The sequence below is a fragment of the Caretta caretta genome, chromosome 21 (genome assembly GCF_965140235.1).
Source record: "Caretta caretta isolate rCarCar2 chromosome 21, rCarCar1.hap1, whole genome shotgun sequence".
Lineage (NCBI taxonomy): Eukaryota > Metazoa > Chordata > Testudines > Cheloniidae > Caretta > Caretta caretta.
This window is the reverse complement of record NC_134226.1, coordinates 13,495,709-13,511,990: the sequence shown is the minus strand read 5'-3', so window position 1 is coordinate 13,511,990 and position 16,282 is coordinate 13,495,709. Positions and strand designations below refer to the sequence as shown.

At 48.3% G+C, this 16,282-nt stretch overlaps 1 protein-coding gene across 2 annotated transcripts in view; it reads left to right on the top strand.

The window, feature by feature from the left end:
* Positions 1-14,688, top strand: part of KCNC4 (potassium voltage-gated channel subfamily C member 4) — a 51,810-nt gene extending 37,122 nt beyond the window's left edge. For both annotated transcript variants that reach the window (XM_048826529.2, XM_048826527.2), the window contains exon 4: positions 13,902-14,688. In XM_048826529.2, the coding sequence (XP_048682486.2) occupies positions 13,902-13,921 (20 nt within the window). In that variant the 3' untranslated portion in view covers positions 13,922-14,688. The remainder of the gene's footprint in view (positions 1-13,901) is intronic.
* The last annotated feature ends 1,594 nt before the right edge of the window (positions 14,689-16,282 follow it).

Genomic DNA, 16,282 nt, shown 5'->3' with positions numbered 1-16,282 from the left:
TCAGCTTTTGTGAGCTACAGCTCACTTCATCGGATGCATTCAACGGAAAATACAGTGAAGAGATTTATATACAGAGAGAACATGAAACAATGGGTGTTTCCTGAGCTGCTCTGTCAGCTCAAACAGGTCCTTTGACAAAGAGAACCAACAAAAGCATAGAATCATAGAATCTCAGGGTTGGAAGGGACCCCAGAAGGTCATCTAGTCCAACCCCCTGCTCAAAGCAGGACCAATTCCCAGTTAAATCATCCCAGCCAGGGCTTTGTCAAGCCTGACCTTAAAAACCTCTAAGGAAGGAGATTCCACCACCTCCCTAGGTAACCCATTCCAGTGTTTCACCACCCTCCTAGTGAAAAAGTTTTTCCTAATATCCAACCTAAACCTCCCCCACTGCAACTTGAGACCATTACTCCTCGTTCTGTCATCTGCTACCATTGAGAACAGTCTAGAGCCATCCTCTTTGGAACCCCCTCTCAGGTAGTTGAAAGCAGCTATCAAATCCCCCCTCATTCTTCTCTTCTGCAGGCTAAACAATCCCAGCTCCCTCAGCCTCTCCTCATAACTCATGTGTTCTAGACCCCTAATCATTTTTGTTGCCCTTCGCTGGACTCTTTCCAATTTATCCACATCCTTCTTGAAGTGTGGGGCCCAAAACTGGACACAGTACTCCAGATGAGGCCTCACCAATGTCGAATAGAGGGGAACGATCACGTCCCTCGATCTGCTCGCTATGCCCCTACTTATACATCCCAAAATGCCATTGGCCTTCTTGGCAACAAGGGCACACTGCTGACTCATATGCAGCTTCTCGTCCACTGTCACCCCTAGGTCCTTTTCCGCAGAACTGCTGCCTAGCCATTCGGTCCCTAGTCTGTAGCTGTGCATTGGGTTCTTCCGTCCTAAGTGCAGGACCCTGCACTTATCCTTATTGAACCTCATCAGATTTCTTTTGGCCCAATCCTCCAATTTGTCTAGGTCCTTCTGTATCCTATCCCTCCCCTCCAGCATATCTACCTCTCCTCCCAGTTTAGTATCATCCGCAAATTTGCTGAGAGTGCAATCCACACCATCCTCCAGATCATTTATGAAGATATTGAACAAAACCGGCCCCAGGACCGACCCTTGGGGCACTCCACTTGATACCGGCTGCCAACTAGACATGGAGCCATTGATAACTACCCGTTGAGCCCGACAATCTAGCCAGCTTTCTACCCACCTTGTAGTGCATTCATCCAGCCCATACTTCCTTAACTTGCTGACAAGAATACTGTGGGAGACCGTGTCAAAAGCTTTGCTAAAGTCAAGAAACAATACATCCACTGCTTTCCCTTCATCCACAGAACCAGTAATCTCATCATAAGCAGGTGATCTATTGTAGAATGCACACAATCAGAGCAATGTGGCATGGGTCGAGCTGTGTGAATAATTGGCTTTTATTTTTATTTTTTATTTTTTTAGTTTGAAGCATGTACTTCCACGTTTATATTGCTATTTTTGCCATGCTAGCCTAGGTAAAGCCAGTGCACGTATGTCTACCTGAGCGACAATCCCCTCTCTGATTAGTGTAGACGTACCCATGGAGGATTCCAAGCTATGACCGTGGGCAGGGCACTAGGATAGCACGAGGAGACATTACTGTAGCAAATAACATAAGGCCCCAATTATGGGTCATGCAAGTGGGAGTTGGCTCTGCTGTTATGATCGCATGCTATGATGGGCACTTGGGGTAGCTTGCTTCAGAGTAGAAGGCTGGCCTTGTGACCATGGCACTGAATTTGGACTCAAGAGAGTTGGGTGCCATTCAAGATCTGGAACAGACTCTGTACAGGACCTTGGGCAAGTCACTAAATAGTTCTGTCTCTGTTCTGAGGAGGAGAATTCTTCTTTGTCTATTTAGACTGGGGCAGGGACTATATTGTCTTATGGGCCCCTGATCTCGGTCAGGGACTAGTGCAGTGTGGGAGCCCCAATCTCGGTTGGGGCCACTATAGTCTCTGCCATAATACAATAATTCTATGAACGCAGATTGCACTCTTGGCATTGCTGTCTGTTGATGGGACTAAACAAAGTCCTTTGTTGCTATTATTTTTTTTATCTGGGTTAATTTCTCAGACCGGTGAAGCTGTTTTCAAAGGCAAGTCCCTGGGGGATCTGGACAATCATAACTTTGATGCAAAAACAGCTTGGAGGGTAAAGGAAGCTGGGGGAGCAAAAAGCTTAGTGGTGTCATGAGAAATCCATAGAGCAGGCTGGAGTGTTCCTAGCTGCCCTGCAGGACAGTGGAAAGCTTTTAAACACTGCCCCTCTCTCCACAATCAGGGCAGGGTGTTTGCACAGGTGAGAGGAGATGCTTTGAGCAGCAGCTCTGCTCCTGGCTACAGTTGGCTTTTCCTGGGAGATCATTCCTCAGCCAAGGTCCAAACTCAATCCTCTCCCCATCCAGACAGGAACGGGTATTGCCAAGTGCTAGAGTCCTGCGGGTATCCTGGATTACCCCACACCTCTGCTTCCCTAGGACGCTCCCCCTTTCAGCCCTGTCTAGGGCCCTGCCACCCCACTGCTTCCATCAGCTGGATACGTGAGCTGTGATCCGACTCCTGATTCTGCCTCCTTTGAGAGCCTCTCTTCACTTGGATAACTGCCTCTGCATGCAGTTCCAATGGCATCTGCCCAGCACGGTGGCTCAGAGGTTCACACGCAGCCTCGCAAGCTTTGTGGATGGCCTTCAGCTTCTTCGGGGGAACGGGCTGGTCCCAGGCAAATGGACAGCTCCCCCTATCAGGGAAACAAATTGCTTCAGACTTGGGAGACCTGGATTCAGTCCCTGCTCTGCCACAGACTCCCTGTGTGACCTTGAGCAAGTCACTTAGCCGCTCTGTGCCTCACTTATTAATGCCCCTTGGAGTCAATGGAACTTCAGAGCACTAAGCTGTATAGCGCAGGTACAGCTCATATCAGAATCTGGACCCTCTCCACTACTGTCTGTATGGGAAAGTGCTAGGGAATTTAGAAGAGCAGAGTCTTTCTCAAGGTCCCTTGAGCCAGCCACTAGAACTGACTGAAGCATTCGACAGGATGGTTAAAACACCTATAGAGCCGATCTGTTCTATTCAATCGTACAGGAGTTTTCTATGGCAAGTTCTAGAGTAGCCTGTTTTCATCCATACGCAGTCTTGATTTAAAGACTGGCTGTCTTGGTAAAAGGGCTGCTGAAGCTCAACCGGGACTTATAGGTTGGATGCAGGAATCACAGGGTGAAGCGCTATGGCCTGTTATACAGGAGGTCGGACTGGCTGGCCAGGATGGTCCCTTCTGACCTTAAAACCTACAACGCTACGAATGGGAAATTCTGTGGGGCTTTTCCATAAGTCACCACCACTCTGTGGATCGCTTTTCATCTGATGCTCTCAAAGCACTCCCGAAAGAAGGGAGAAACTGGTGCTCAGAGAGCTTCAGTGAACTCAGCCGGCCCAGAAAACAAAGTCGGTACTCAAATCCAAGTCTCGACTCCCGTGCCTTATTAAATGGATCACAAACTGCCCCCCTTACTGTGGGGTCTGTCTGATGGCCCTTCATTTGGGAAGGCCAGAGCTGATACACCCACAGAGGCTGCAGCGTGACTCAGAGCTCTAATCAATACTGATGAACTCATTGACAAAGAGAACTAGAGCGCTATGGGTTACCAGTGCTCTAAGTTCTGGTTTTGGGACATCTGGTTTTCAGTGAGGCATGATGGAGCAAAACCACACCTGTGAAAATCCACCTGAACATTCGCTGGGGATGGGAGCAGATCAGAATCCCAGCGCTGACCTATGGGAATGTTTGGTGCTGGATCCTCTGCTGGGGTAAATCAATGGATCTCTAGTTAGATCAGTAAAAGAACTGGGTCTCAGGCTAGCATCTCTAAACCAACTCTCTTTTTGGAGTTGTGAAAAAGCTTTTGGTAAACTTTTGCTTTAGTTTTTGCTGGTCTCTGAGCCTCCTCCTAGTGTGGTCCAGAATGGATGCAGCAATCCCTGGAATCGTAAGTGAAAGGCTGCTCTCCTGAGTGGCAACCTCCCAGTAGGGTAACCACATGTCCTGTTTTAGCCAGGACAGTCCCTTTTTTAAGCCCTGTCCTGGGTGTCCCAACTTTTTTTGGCAAAAGTGGGCATTTGTCCCATTTGCTCTTGCCAACTGATCAATGGGACAAATGCCCATTTTCATCAAAGTGGGGTGGGGAGGAATATGTGTGTGGGAGCAGTGATGCCAGCCCCACATGTGGGGGAGGCAGGGCTCAGGTAGGGGACACGCAGGGCTCGTGTGAGCAGCAACACCAACCCCAGCATCACCCCAGGGGCAGGAAGGGCTCTGGAGAATGGTGATACCAGCCCCATACATGGTGGGAGAAGGCTCAGGCTATCCCTACATGGTATCCCTTTTTCCCTGGGGAAATATGGTCACCCACCTCCCAGAGATCATCATCTTGGGACATTACTGACAGACTTGCAGCCCCAGTAGTTTGGATGAGGCTCAGCAAAGCAGCCAAACATTTGGAGAGTCGCATGGCTCCAAATTCCAAACCGGTTTAGAGGTTCTTCCATCACTAGTTTGAATCTCCTTTGCAAGCAAATGCCACTGCATGAAATTCAGCAGGGAAGGTCTAGCGCTAACTCCCTATCATGAAAATCCCACTGATCGCCATGAGTGCGTCTTACCATTCTGCCCAGTGCAGGGGTCTGGAGCTGGATAATGAGACTTTAGTAAATTAGGTATCAGATTTGCCTGAGCTGGGTGGTCATGTCTGGGGAGGGTCATGGGGCGTTGTCAGGACTGAGCTGTGTGACACAGATGGATTTCAGCATAGGCAGGGCTAGGTGGTCAGGTTTGCCTGTAGAGAACTAAGCAACCTGTCTCTCTCTCTGCCAAGATAGGATCCAGGACTGGGCTATCAGAGGGACCGGGAGGTCAGAGCTCTGTGAGGGCTGATGACTGGACTAGCGGGGCAGGGCTGATTAGCAGAGCTGTGTGGGTGATACGAGCTAGGAAAACTGGAGGTGCCACTGGCAAGAAGGAGGAGCATCAGCAGAGCTGACTGTAGGAGCCCAGCACTGGAACAGCAGGGAGTACTGCAGGTCAGGGCCGAAATGTATCGGCAGAGCTGTGTGGGTGGGAAGCTTACAAAGCTCATTCCCATGTCATCCCTTGTAATTATTTGTTCTAGACAAGGCATCGGAAATGTACGTGGTGCTTTGCAAAACAACAGTGGAGTCCCTGCCCAGAAGGACTTAGCTTCCAAGGAGCAGAGAATTCATTTTTGTCACCTTAATGCCTGGATCAGGGCCTCATCGTGTTGCATGCTGCAGACATGCATAGCAAGGAAGAGCCGCTGTCCCAAGGAGCTATAGACAAAGGAAACAGAGGGGAAGTGACTTGACTGGGTCCCACAACAAGTCCAGGACAGAGCCAGGAGCAGAATGCAGGTCTGTCTGATTCCCCGCCCAGTGCCCTTGGCACTAGGCATCACTGACTCCCAGTAGGCTTTCATGGAGTTACTCATATGAATAAGTGTAAAACAGGGTGGAAAAGGACTCCACACCTGATCCTAAATTAAGACACCAGCAGCAGGAAGAAGCAACAAAGGGGAGCAGGCAGGGCGGGATTAGGGTGAAGAAGTTTGGTCATTTGCATCCCTCACCCAACGGATGACAATGGAGGGTCCCATTGAGTCTTGGTTTCATTGTAAGACTGGGTATACAGCTCCTTAGAGAAGAGAGTTTGGGGTAGGATGGTGTGAGAGGACAGGGCGGTGGGGAAGGCAAGCAGGAGCTCTGTAATCTGGGCCCTATATTTAGTGAGCACTGAAATTAGTGGAATTCACATGAAGTAAGAAATAGGACTTTAAAAGGTAAACAGAGGAGAAAAGGTCCTTTCGATGAGCCAGGTTTCTCTGACTAGAAACCTGGAGTATGAGTCTGCTGCCGCTTACAGGAGCAAACTGGAGTGACTCCACTGGAGTGACACTAGTGTTGATTCTGATCTCACTCCAATTTAAGCTCCTGGCATCTATTGTACTGCCAAGGACTAAGAACTCCCTCCTGTCTCCAGATTTTCTGGAGAAATACCTTTCTTAAAAGCAAGAGTTTATTCCCCATTCAGCTTTGGAGGACTTTTTTTTTTTTTTTCAGTGTGAGCAAGGAGATTATTAAAGCCTATGAAATAATCTCTTTTGCTACAAAGTGCACTTCCTTGTACGCATGGGATCTGTTACGTCACAGGGAGAGACGCCCGTGGGAGAAAGCATTGGGGTTTCACCTGAAGGGCACAGTGTTGTTTTTTATATACACCTCACACAATTAGCCTGTGGAACACATTGCCACAAGATAATGTGACAGTGGTGAGTGTATATTACAGGTCCCCCTCTGTGCCTGATCCACATTCGTTGTTACAGCCACCAGCTACAGAGCCTTGGCGCATTCACTATGCTTTTAGCTTTGATAGTTACGGATTCAGTCCCTGTGTGTTCGCCGAGGGGGTGGCCATAACAATAGCACTCACGCAAAAAACCTCTGAAGTAACCGAAACATTTTTCTCCCACATGTTCATCTGTAAACAACATGTAACTCTTCAATTAAGCCTGTCCTGACCCCTTCTAGTGGCTAATCCACACAAAGCAGGTCCCCACATCTGTACCCTGGAGTTCAGAGTCAGGGAGGAACCATAAGGGCATGCTGTTTCTACCAGGAAATAGAGAATTAGCTCAAGTGATAGAAACCTCTGCTTAGAGCTGGAGATACGATAGTCTATCCCAGACAAGCCAGCCTCTGGGTTCAGGGATTGATTATGTATAGGCTTGGCAGAATTGGATTTTTCTTTTCTTTTTAAAATCAATTTAACAGATATTGATTGATTTTAAAGCCATTTTTTCTATTTGTATCTATTTAAACATTCACAGTTGTCAGAAATTACAAGTGGGTCAGACAATGATGATTTAATGGCAGTAGATGAGGAGATTCAAAAGTTAAGGGTTTAGAACCCTTAGCGCACACACTGTCAACGCCCTGTCAAAACCTAGGCACTAAGCAGCCTTAAATCAAACTCTGTGTTCTCAAGCTGCATTTGTCGTCTTTTGCCTGTCTGTCAACTTCGATGATTATTGGTGGAAATACTCTGTCCATTTCTGCCTGTGCAGTGATTTTTGACTTCTTTGATTTTTTTTTTTAAACCAACACTTACTGATTTTAAAAAACTGTAATCCATCCTAGCCTAGTTTATGTATCATGCGAGCAAAATCTGTCTTGGTCCCCTTCTAGTGGCCAGACCATGGAAGGAGATTTAAATGACACTGTCTGAGTGAATGGGGCTGATTATTTGTTATCTAGCAGTAACAGCACATGGCCTTAGGTCCAGAGCTCCTGGGTTCTGTCCCTGCAGGTGACCCATCCAGGGTGATTGTTACGTGGCAAATATTTTTGCAGAGATTTTCCCCTCTTACTATTTTCCCTAGTCTAACCCCTGATCCCTGTGTCACTTCATTGCTGCCCTAACAGATCGCAAGTTTTTCAAAGCTGAAGGATATTCATTACCGAGCTTGCTACCCCTTTCCAGGTGCTTTAACTTTCCACAACTGCCGTCTCAGCGGTTCCCACCCTGACAAACAGCAGGGGGGATTTTAGAAAAGGAAGATTTTTAGATGTATAATGCATAGTGGCTGATCTTCTTCCTGATGACCTCTCTTTCCCTGCACAAGAGAAGCCAGCGTACCTCCCTCCATGGCTTTAGTGCACATGAGCTAGCTTGTTTTCCCCCAGCAGGGGATATAATGTCCTATCAGAACATTGCCATCCAGGTATCCTTCACACTCCCGGCACAGAGATCTGTTTATAGGGCCAGATTTCCAACTGCTCAGTGCCCCCAATGGGGCCAAAATTTTCACTTCCCTTTTGGCCTAGTGCTTGGCCAATACTCCAAGGCCTTACAGGGTTGGGATCATTACAATGAGAAGTAGTTTCTACCTAACTCATAGCATCAAGCAAATAGCAGGCAGCTTCCTGCCTCAGAAATCCCCATGCCTGCCACTCCAGCGAGCTCTGTGCCCAAGAAGTTCTGTCTCTCTGCTTCCTCTCAGAGTCACGCTCACAATTACTTCTCCAGGCTTCCTGCCTCCAACACACACAGGCTGCAAAACCAGTCTCCTAGCTCCTGCAGTGGCCGTCAGGGAAACTCAGCCCACACAGCTGAGCTGCAACTGGCCATGTGCCTTGGGCAGTCCCTGCATTGTTCGTAGCTGTCTGCTATAAAACAGGCTTAAGTGCTCCTTCCATTGAGTCCCATACCCACTGAATTTAGAGGTCTATGATTGTCTTTGGATCAAAGACTCTCCTGAGGGCAGCCATTAGCACCTTTCAACACAACAGTTCCCTGAGATCCATCCAGGCAATGGAAAAGCTCAGCAGACCCTTTAATTGCTCCCTGTGTTCCAAAATAAAGCTTTGCTTCTGTATTGATCCCTGTTCAAGATGCAGTCACCCTTCGTCCTGCCCTGCCTCTTGGCACCCAGCGGTCTGTGTGCTGTGTCCATGAAGGCCATGAGATATAGTAGGCACATGGCAGACTGCTCCAGCTAATCTGCAAACTGATCTCTGCCACTGCAGGCTTTGAGGCTAAAAGGATTTTTTTTTGTAAATGTTGGGAATATAGGTCATCCATAACCTTAAAAAAGAAACCAAACAAGGAACCAACAAGCCTAAGCTGCAGTCTCTGGTGTCTCAATGGAGACTTGGTTCAAATAGTGCATGTGGAGGGGACTCTAGTCAAGGAAAGGAGATGTATTTGAGTGAAGGACCTTGTGATTTCATAGAAGGTCTGGTCTGGCCCACATTAATGTACCGTTAACAAGCTGCCCCCAGCGTCAAGGAACCTGCGCTTAGAATTTCTATGGTGGTTTAGCTTCACACTGCTGTTCTCAAGAGAAAGCAGCCCTTGATGGGCAGACTCGGGCAACGATCACATGGGATACCTACCGATCTAAGGTACCATCCATCGCCAGCAGTGTCATAGCATCTAGGCCCCTCACAATCTGTAAGGTATTTATCCTCACCACACCTCCGGTAGGCAGCCAAGGAAGTGCTTTTATCCGGGAGGGATAGCTCAGTGGTTTGAGCATTGGCCTGCTAAACCCAGGGTTGTGAGTTCAATCCTTGAGGGGGCCGTTTAGGGATCTGGAGCAAAAATTGGGGATTGGTCCTGCTTCAAGCAGGGGGTTGGACTAGATGACCTCCTGAGGTCCCTTCCAACCCTAACCTTCTATGAATCTATATTGTAGAGATGGGGGAACAGCAAGATTAGGATCCAGATGTTGAAAAATATTTGGTTCATAGATTCCAGGGCCAGACAGGACCATTGTGATCCTCTAGTCTGTCCTGGGTTATGCAGGAGGTCAGACAACTTCCTTAAAATATTTCCTAGAGCAGATGTTTTAGAAAAACACCCAACCCTGATTTAAAAGTTGCCAGTGATGGAGACTCTACCACGACCCTTGGTAAATTGTTCCAGTGGCTAACTACTCTCACTGTTAAATATATACACCTTATTTCCAGTCTGAATTTGTCTAGCTTCAACTTCCACCCATTGGATTGTTAGACCTTCCTCTGCTAGACTGAAGAGCCCATTATACAATATTTGTTCCCCATGTAGACTGCAGTCAAGTCCCCCCTTATCCTTCTCTTTGTTGAATTAAATAGACTGAGCTCTTTGAGTCTGTCTCTACAAGGCAGGTTGTCTAATCCTTTCTTCATTCTTGTGGCTCTTCTCTGACCCCTCTCCAATTTATCAACATTCTCCTTGAATTGTGGGCACCAGACCTGGACACAAGATTCCAGCAGCGGTTGCACTAATGCCAAACATAGAAGGAAAATAATCTCTTTACTCCTACTTCAGATTCCCCTATGAATGCATCCAAGGATTACATTAGCTCTTTTGGCCACATCATAGCACTCGGAGCTCCTGTTCCACTGATGATCCACAAAAACGACGAGGAGTCCTTGTGGCACCTTAGAGACTAACAAATTTGTTTGGGCACAAGCTTTTGTGGGCTAGAACCCACTTCATCAGATGCATGGAGTGGAAAATGCAGTAGCAGGTATAAATACACAGCACATGAAAGGATGGGAGTTGCCTTACCAAGTGGGAGGTCAGTCTAACGAGACCATTCAATTAACAGTAGGATACCAAGGGAGAAAAAATCACGTTTGTAATGGTAATGAGAGTGGCCCATTTCAAACAGTTGACAAGAAGGTGTGACCACGACCCCCAAATCTTTTTCAGTCACTACTGACCAGGATAGAATCTGCCATCCTGAAAGTAGGGCCTCCAGTCTTTGCTCCTAGATGGACACATTTACATTTAGCCATATTAAAACACAGATTGTTTGCTTATGCCCAGTTTACCAAGCATTCTAGATCGCTACATATCCGTAACCTGTGATCTTCATTATTTACCACTTTGCCAAGTTTTGTGTCCTCTGCAGACTTCCATGGGGGATGGTTTTCTGTTCTCTCTGAGATCACTGATAAAAACGGTAAATAGCATAGGGCCAAGACTAGACCCCCACTAGAAACGCATCTACTCAATAATTCCCCATTTGCAATTGAGGCCATTTAATATGTGCCATGTTAATTTTATATTGTTGTAGTTTTTGTTAATCAAAATGTCGTGTGGTACCAACTCAAATGCCTTCCAGAAGTCTAAGTATAGTACATCAACACTATTGCCTTTATTAAACTTGGTATCTTTTTTGATGAGATTACCAGTTAGTTGGACAGGATCTATTTTCCATAAACCCATGTTGACTGGCATTAATTCTATTACTGAATTCCCACTGAAAGTGGGGCCCCTGGAGGGGCCAGGGTGTGGGGATGTGGAGGGGGGGCAAGTAGAGACTTGTATCCTGGGCAGATCCCAGCCTTGTCACTGGCCCCTCACTCCCATCTCCTCCAGAAATTAAGGGGAGTTAGGCGCCTAAATACCTTTAAAAATCTGGGCCTGAGCAATTTGCCTAAGGGAGTGTGTGGCAAAGCAGGGAACTGATCCCATGTATCCGGAGTGCCCTGCTTACTGGGCCTTCCTTCCCCTCCGGAAAGCCGCCTGTGGGCAGGGACATACCATTCGTTTCTATAGTTGAATGTTGCCTCCTCGCCCACACAAGTGGGGCCAGCTCTGCTCTCCTCCCAGGATGTAAGTTAACGGGGGGTCATAGTCATTTCCCACTGCAGCTGCCTCTCCCGCAGTGACAACCAGGGCGAAGACAGCCTTTGTGCATTCCTACCCTGCACCCTGGGGAAAGCAAGAATGTAATCGGATGGACCGTGATTAATTTGGGAAAGGTGGCTGCTCAGTGGCACTGCACCTGCTGTTCTGCACAGCAGCTGGCGCTAAGGGAGGATCCATGGTCCATTTTCGTTTTGTCGCACTGACCTATTCTGAGGTTGCGTTCATGTGTTTGTCACCAGTACCCAGCCAGGGGTTAGCTCCTTGGTAACTATTCTGAAGCTGTTTTGAATGCATAGATCTCATTCCTGCTCTTTCCAATGCATGGTTCACATCCATGGTGCATGGGTCAGTCATTGTTGCATTATGTACTTGAGCTGGATCCAAATGTCCCTGAGACCCGAAAGCGGAGTTTGCACATGCTCCTTTCTCGGTATTCCACCTCACACACACACACACACACAGCCCTCAGAATGCCAGGAACGTCTGGAAAACTTGGATCCCACCTCTATGATACATTAAACACTCCCCTGACTTGCTCTTAGAGAGCTGGGGTTGCCAACCCTACAGGACTGGCCTGGAGTCTCCAGGAATTAAAGATCATGGCATGTGATCCAATCTCCAGGAATACATCCAACCAAAATTGGCAACCCTATTGGGAGCCCAGCCTCCCGGTCCCCGTATTTATTTATTTTTTCCCCCTGGGAGTCCAGGCTACCCGTTCAGGTCCTAAGCCCACATCCTCAATGGTATTCAAGCTCCTAACTTCATTGAAATCAATGGAAGTTAGGAGCCCAAGTACTTTTCAGGATCTGGGTTTATAGCACTTACCTCAAGAGTGTGAGTAGTCCCAGTGACTCCAATAGGACACTTACACACTTAAAAGTGAGCCTGCATTTGAGCTCTGCTGAATTGGAGCATCAATCTTTCAGTGTTTAAGTACTGAAGAAGGCAGGGTGGTAGAAAGAGACCAATGCAATGAACGCACCCTCCCTATCTGCATGAATATACCATCCTGTGCAGTTCAGATCAGGCAGTGGGAAAAGTGATGGGGCTTCCTTGAATTCTCCTTGGGACAAATTGTGATCTGGTGTAACTCTGGAAGTCCACTGAGTTTGGATATACATCGGTGTAAGAGCTCAGAATCTGGCCCATCTGTGGATTATCCCACCATACCCAACTTTCCCGTGGCCATAACAATACCCTGTTGAGGAGAGAGAATGCCTCAGTGATCACAGGGCTGGATTCTGATCTTATTTCCACCAGTGTCCATGTGACTCTGCTCACTTTGCTGGAGTTACTCTAGCTTGCTTACACCAGCCTAGGTAAGAACAGAATCTGTCCCTAGGCAGCCGGTCCCAACTATGCATGGCGTGTCAGGTGTATTCTGTGGCAATGAGGGGTGTTGAGTGATTTCAGAGTGTGCTGTATTGATGACATAGGCAGGACGATGTTTCTTAAACATCCGGTTAAGGAAATAGACGAGCTTTATGTTATGGTGAAGGCTCTTTTTCTAAAAGAATCGTACACCCATGATGCCAGTAGTCACTTTGGTCAGTTTATTAGCTGGGATCATATAACTAGGGGCCTTCACAGCTTTGGTCTCCTGCAGAATCTGTTCCCTTGTTGCTATTGATTATAATCAGAAAATGCAAGTTCTTTTCTCACACCTCACATGGGGGTCCCTACACCTAACTAGCTAGGTAAGGGCCCCAGGGGATTGCCAGCTATTTACCAGCTCCGCTCAGCCTCAAGTGAACGCAGGGGCAGCTGGGATCTGAACCCAGGCAGTGGGATGATGCAGGGAATTGTCAGTAGAAACATAGCCCTGGGGGGGATGTGCAATCCTGGGGTGCGTGCAGGCTCGTGGCTGGAGTGGTACCCTATCTGGCCCCTGGCATTCTTAGCCAAGGTAAGGGACCTCACGTGGCGGGACCTCAGGGAGCCCCGCGAGGGGTGGTGGTACTCAGCTGTTTGCGATCCCACACTGCAATCAGCTACCTCCCTCTTTCTTCATGGCCAGTTGGGAGTGAGGCCCTGTAATAATATGGGGTCACTGGGTGGAAAAGGTTAAGAACCACTGAGTCCCAGCCAGGGTGAGGATCGTCCGGTGCCCAGGGATGCTCAGCTATGGGCTGGGACTCCAAATAACTGCAGAGTGATTGTACTGTACCCAGCCCCAGGGGTGCCCATCCCGGGTGATGTCAGCCCTTCATTTAGCCTGAGCCTTCTCTCTCTGACTCACCCCAACTACCATATGGTCTGTCTGGGCGGCTTCAGTGTTACCCAGGCTTTAGAAAGCTGAATGAATCATCCTTTCAAAGCATCCTGGTTTCTGGACCCACAGGGCACGTGAATCTCATTCTGTCTCTGTTTATCTATTTATTTAAATCCCCGAGCAGGAAGTGCTGAGAGGAGAGTGCGTACCATGGTGTGTTTAATGCCTGCGTCCTTTAAATGCAGAGAGCTGCAAAGGTGTCCCCTCTTCTAATTATCCCCAAGCCGAGGTCATCACCGTCTCTTAAAACTTTGGTCAGGCGCTGGCAGGCCGAGAGAACAGCAGACGCGTTAGTGGGGCCGCGTTGGCCTGCTCTCAGCCGCATGGGAAAAGCTCTTTTTGCTGTGAAAGACTCTGAAAATCCTTGTTTTTGCAGGACTGTCGAATCCCCTGTGACTCCCTTGGAAGCTGGGATTTGCTCAGACCATTTGCCGGGTCTAAATGTACCCAGGACGGGCAGGCGAGGGAAGAGGGGGACGAGACCGGATTCCCCCGCCGCGCTGTAACCTTGCTTGTTGTGCATGTGTTGTACGACCATCTGTCTGACGTATACCATGGTCCCCGCCCTGCCCCCACTGACGATGCCATTCACGACTCCCGTGCTGTCCGTTCCGATGCACCCTCTCGCTCCCCTCCACTTGTTGACTGACCCGTTGGCTGGCGTGATTGCTGTAGTAACTTAGACGGCGCCCAGATCTCGCCGCAGACGACCATCGCGGGGCGTCAGCAGCTCATCACGGGCGCCCTGTCGCAGGCACCATCTGTGCTCTCACCGTGTCCATCCGCCGAGCGGTAGCTGTGGACTATTATTTTTAGACTCTGTGACGTTTGCTCCGGCCTCCTCCAATGTACAGATTCCTTCTCTAGAAGAGGCAGCTCCTGGGATTGGTTTGGGACCCATTGGACGATGGCTCCGGAGGTGCATGGGGGTGGGGGGAAGAAGCCTCCAAGAAGTCCAAGTTGCAATACTCGAGCAGCCAATGACTGAGTGCAATAGCAGAGACCAGGTGGACCGGCTGGCCTAATATGGCCAGCTTCTTTCTAATGCTGTTACATATCTCCGTGACCAAGGCAATACTAATCCCATTACCTTATATGCTGTACACATGCCTCTTCCTGTCAAGCAGTACTAGAGTTCTAATAAAGAGATCTGGGAGCTGAAATTTGGCTCTTGTATGTGTCACTGCCTTTCCTTTGCGTGAGCTCACTGAATCCCATTTGGTGATCAGCACCTATAAACTGCAGCCAAGACTCTGTATAATCCTGCAGCACCCTAGGCCTGTATCCTACAGTACAGTCCCCTAGGCTCTGTGTCCAGGTCCCTGGACTCTGTGACAGGGTCATTGGAGTCTGCCTCTGGACACCTGGGTTCCACAGTGCTCTCAGTGCAACAGACTGGGAATTCCATGGCAGCTTCATTTAAATGATTCCTGGTTTTATGTGTGTGTTTTTAATATGGATTTCCCTACTTGGCAGCATGAGATTGTAGAAGAAGCACGCTCTCTTTCTGTAAAGATGATTAGCAGGGAAATAGTTAGCAATGTTGACATTTTAAATGCCATCTTTAGGTTTCAGAGTTAACAACCTCTTGCAAGGAATGGAATCATTCGCACCTCGCTGAGCTGTTGTGTCAGGCTGCCTGCAGATTCAGGAAGACGGCACTATATTGGTTTTATATTAGGTTCATATTTTCAATGGTGTGTTTTGTTTTGTTTTGTTTTCCATCGTAAGGCCTAGAAATATAGAATCAGATCCTCGGCTAACATTAACTGCTGTAGCTCCACTTGAGTCAAAGGAGTTGCACTGATTTGCACGAGGTGAGGATCTAGCCCCTAATAGTTTTAAATGACAGCTTAGGTTCTCCAGCACAGGATGGGGATTGAGCAGCAAATGGCATGGAATGGCAGTGTACATAGTGGCCCTGACTGCACTGCCTAGTTCCAGGTCACTGTCGTAATTAGCTTGTGGGACATTAATTTAAGCTCACAAGAAACGCATGTTGGGAATGACTGTGGAGAGAATGTACACAGGCCAGGGCTGATTTTTGTGAATGATGGTGAAATGCGATGATAGGAAACAGAACTAGAGGGTTTGAGCCGCTGGGAATCTATCTCTGGGAAAGGCCTTCCATAACACTGGAAAGAAAGCAGTGCAACTTACTGAGTGATCAGTGGTTTTGTGGCTGATGGCCAAGCATCAGTTAAAGATTAAAACCTTTCTCCGAGACATTTAGAGAACTATATATTTCCCACTCAGATGAGATCAAGCCATTTGCAAGCCAGGTTGGCTGAAAGCTGCACCACCGGCTTCATAATTATATTAAACTCCATGGCCCGGTTCCAAAATTGCTGCTGTTTCGCTCTCCAGAAGATCAATGCTGAGCAAGCGGCTTCATTGTCTGGGTCTGAAAGCCGCTCACAGTCGCTGTGTAAATGGGCCCGAGCACCTCAGTGATGCAGGGCCACAGTGGCACTTACTGATTGGTCGTGCTGCGGGATGAGTCTGTGCCCGGGCTCCATAGCCCAGAGTTTAACTTCTCAAGCCCGGGTGGCCCTCTTGCACCACTCCCTGGGTGGTAGAATAGGGATCAGAAAGCAAGCAAGCCGAGCAAGGCAAGCCCTGGTGGAAATGTCCAAGATAGATGAGTATTTGCTGCAAACTATGTAGGCCAATGCAGGGCTGGGCCATGGCTGGGATGATTTAACTGGGAATTGGTCCTGCTTCGAGCAGGGGGTTGGACTAGATGACCTTCTGGGG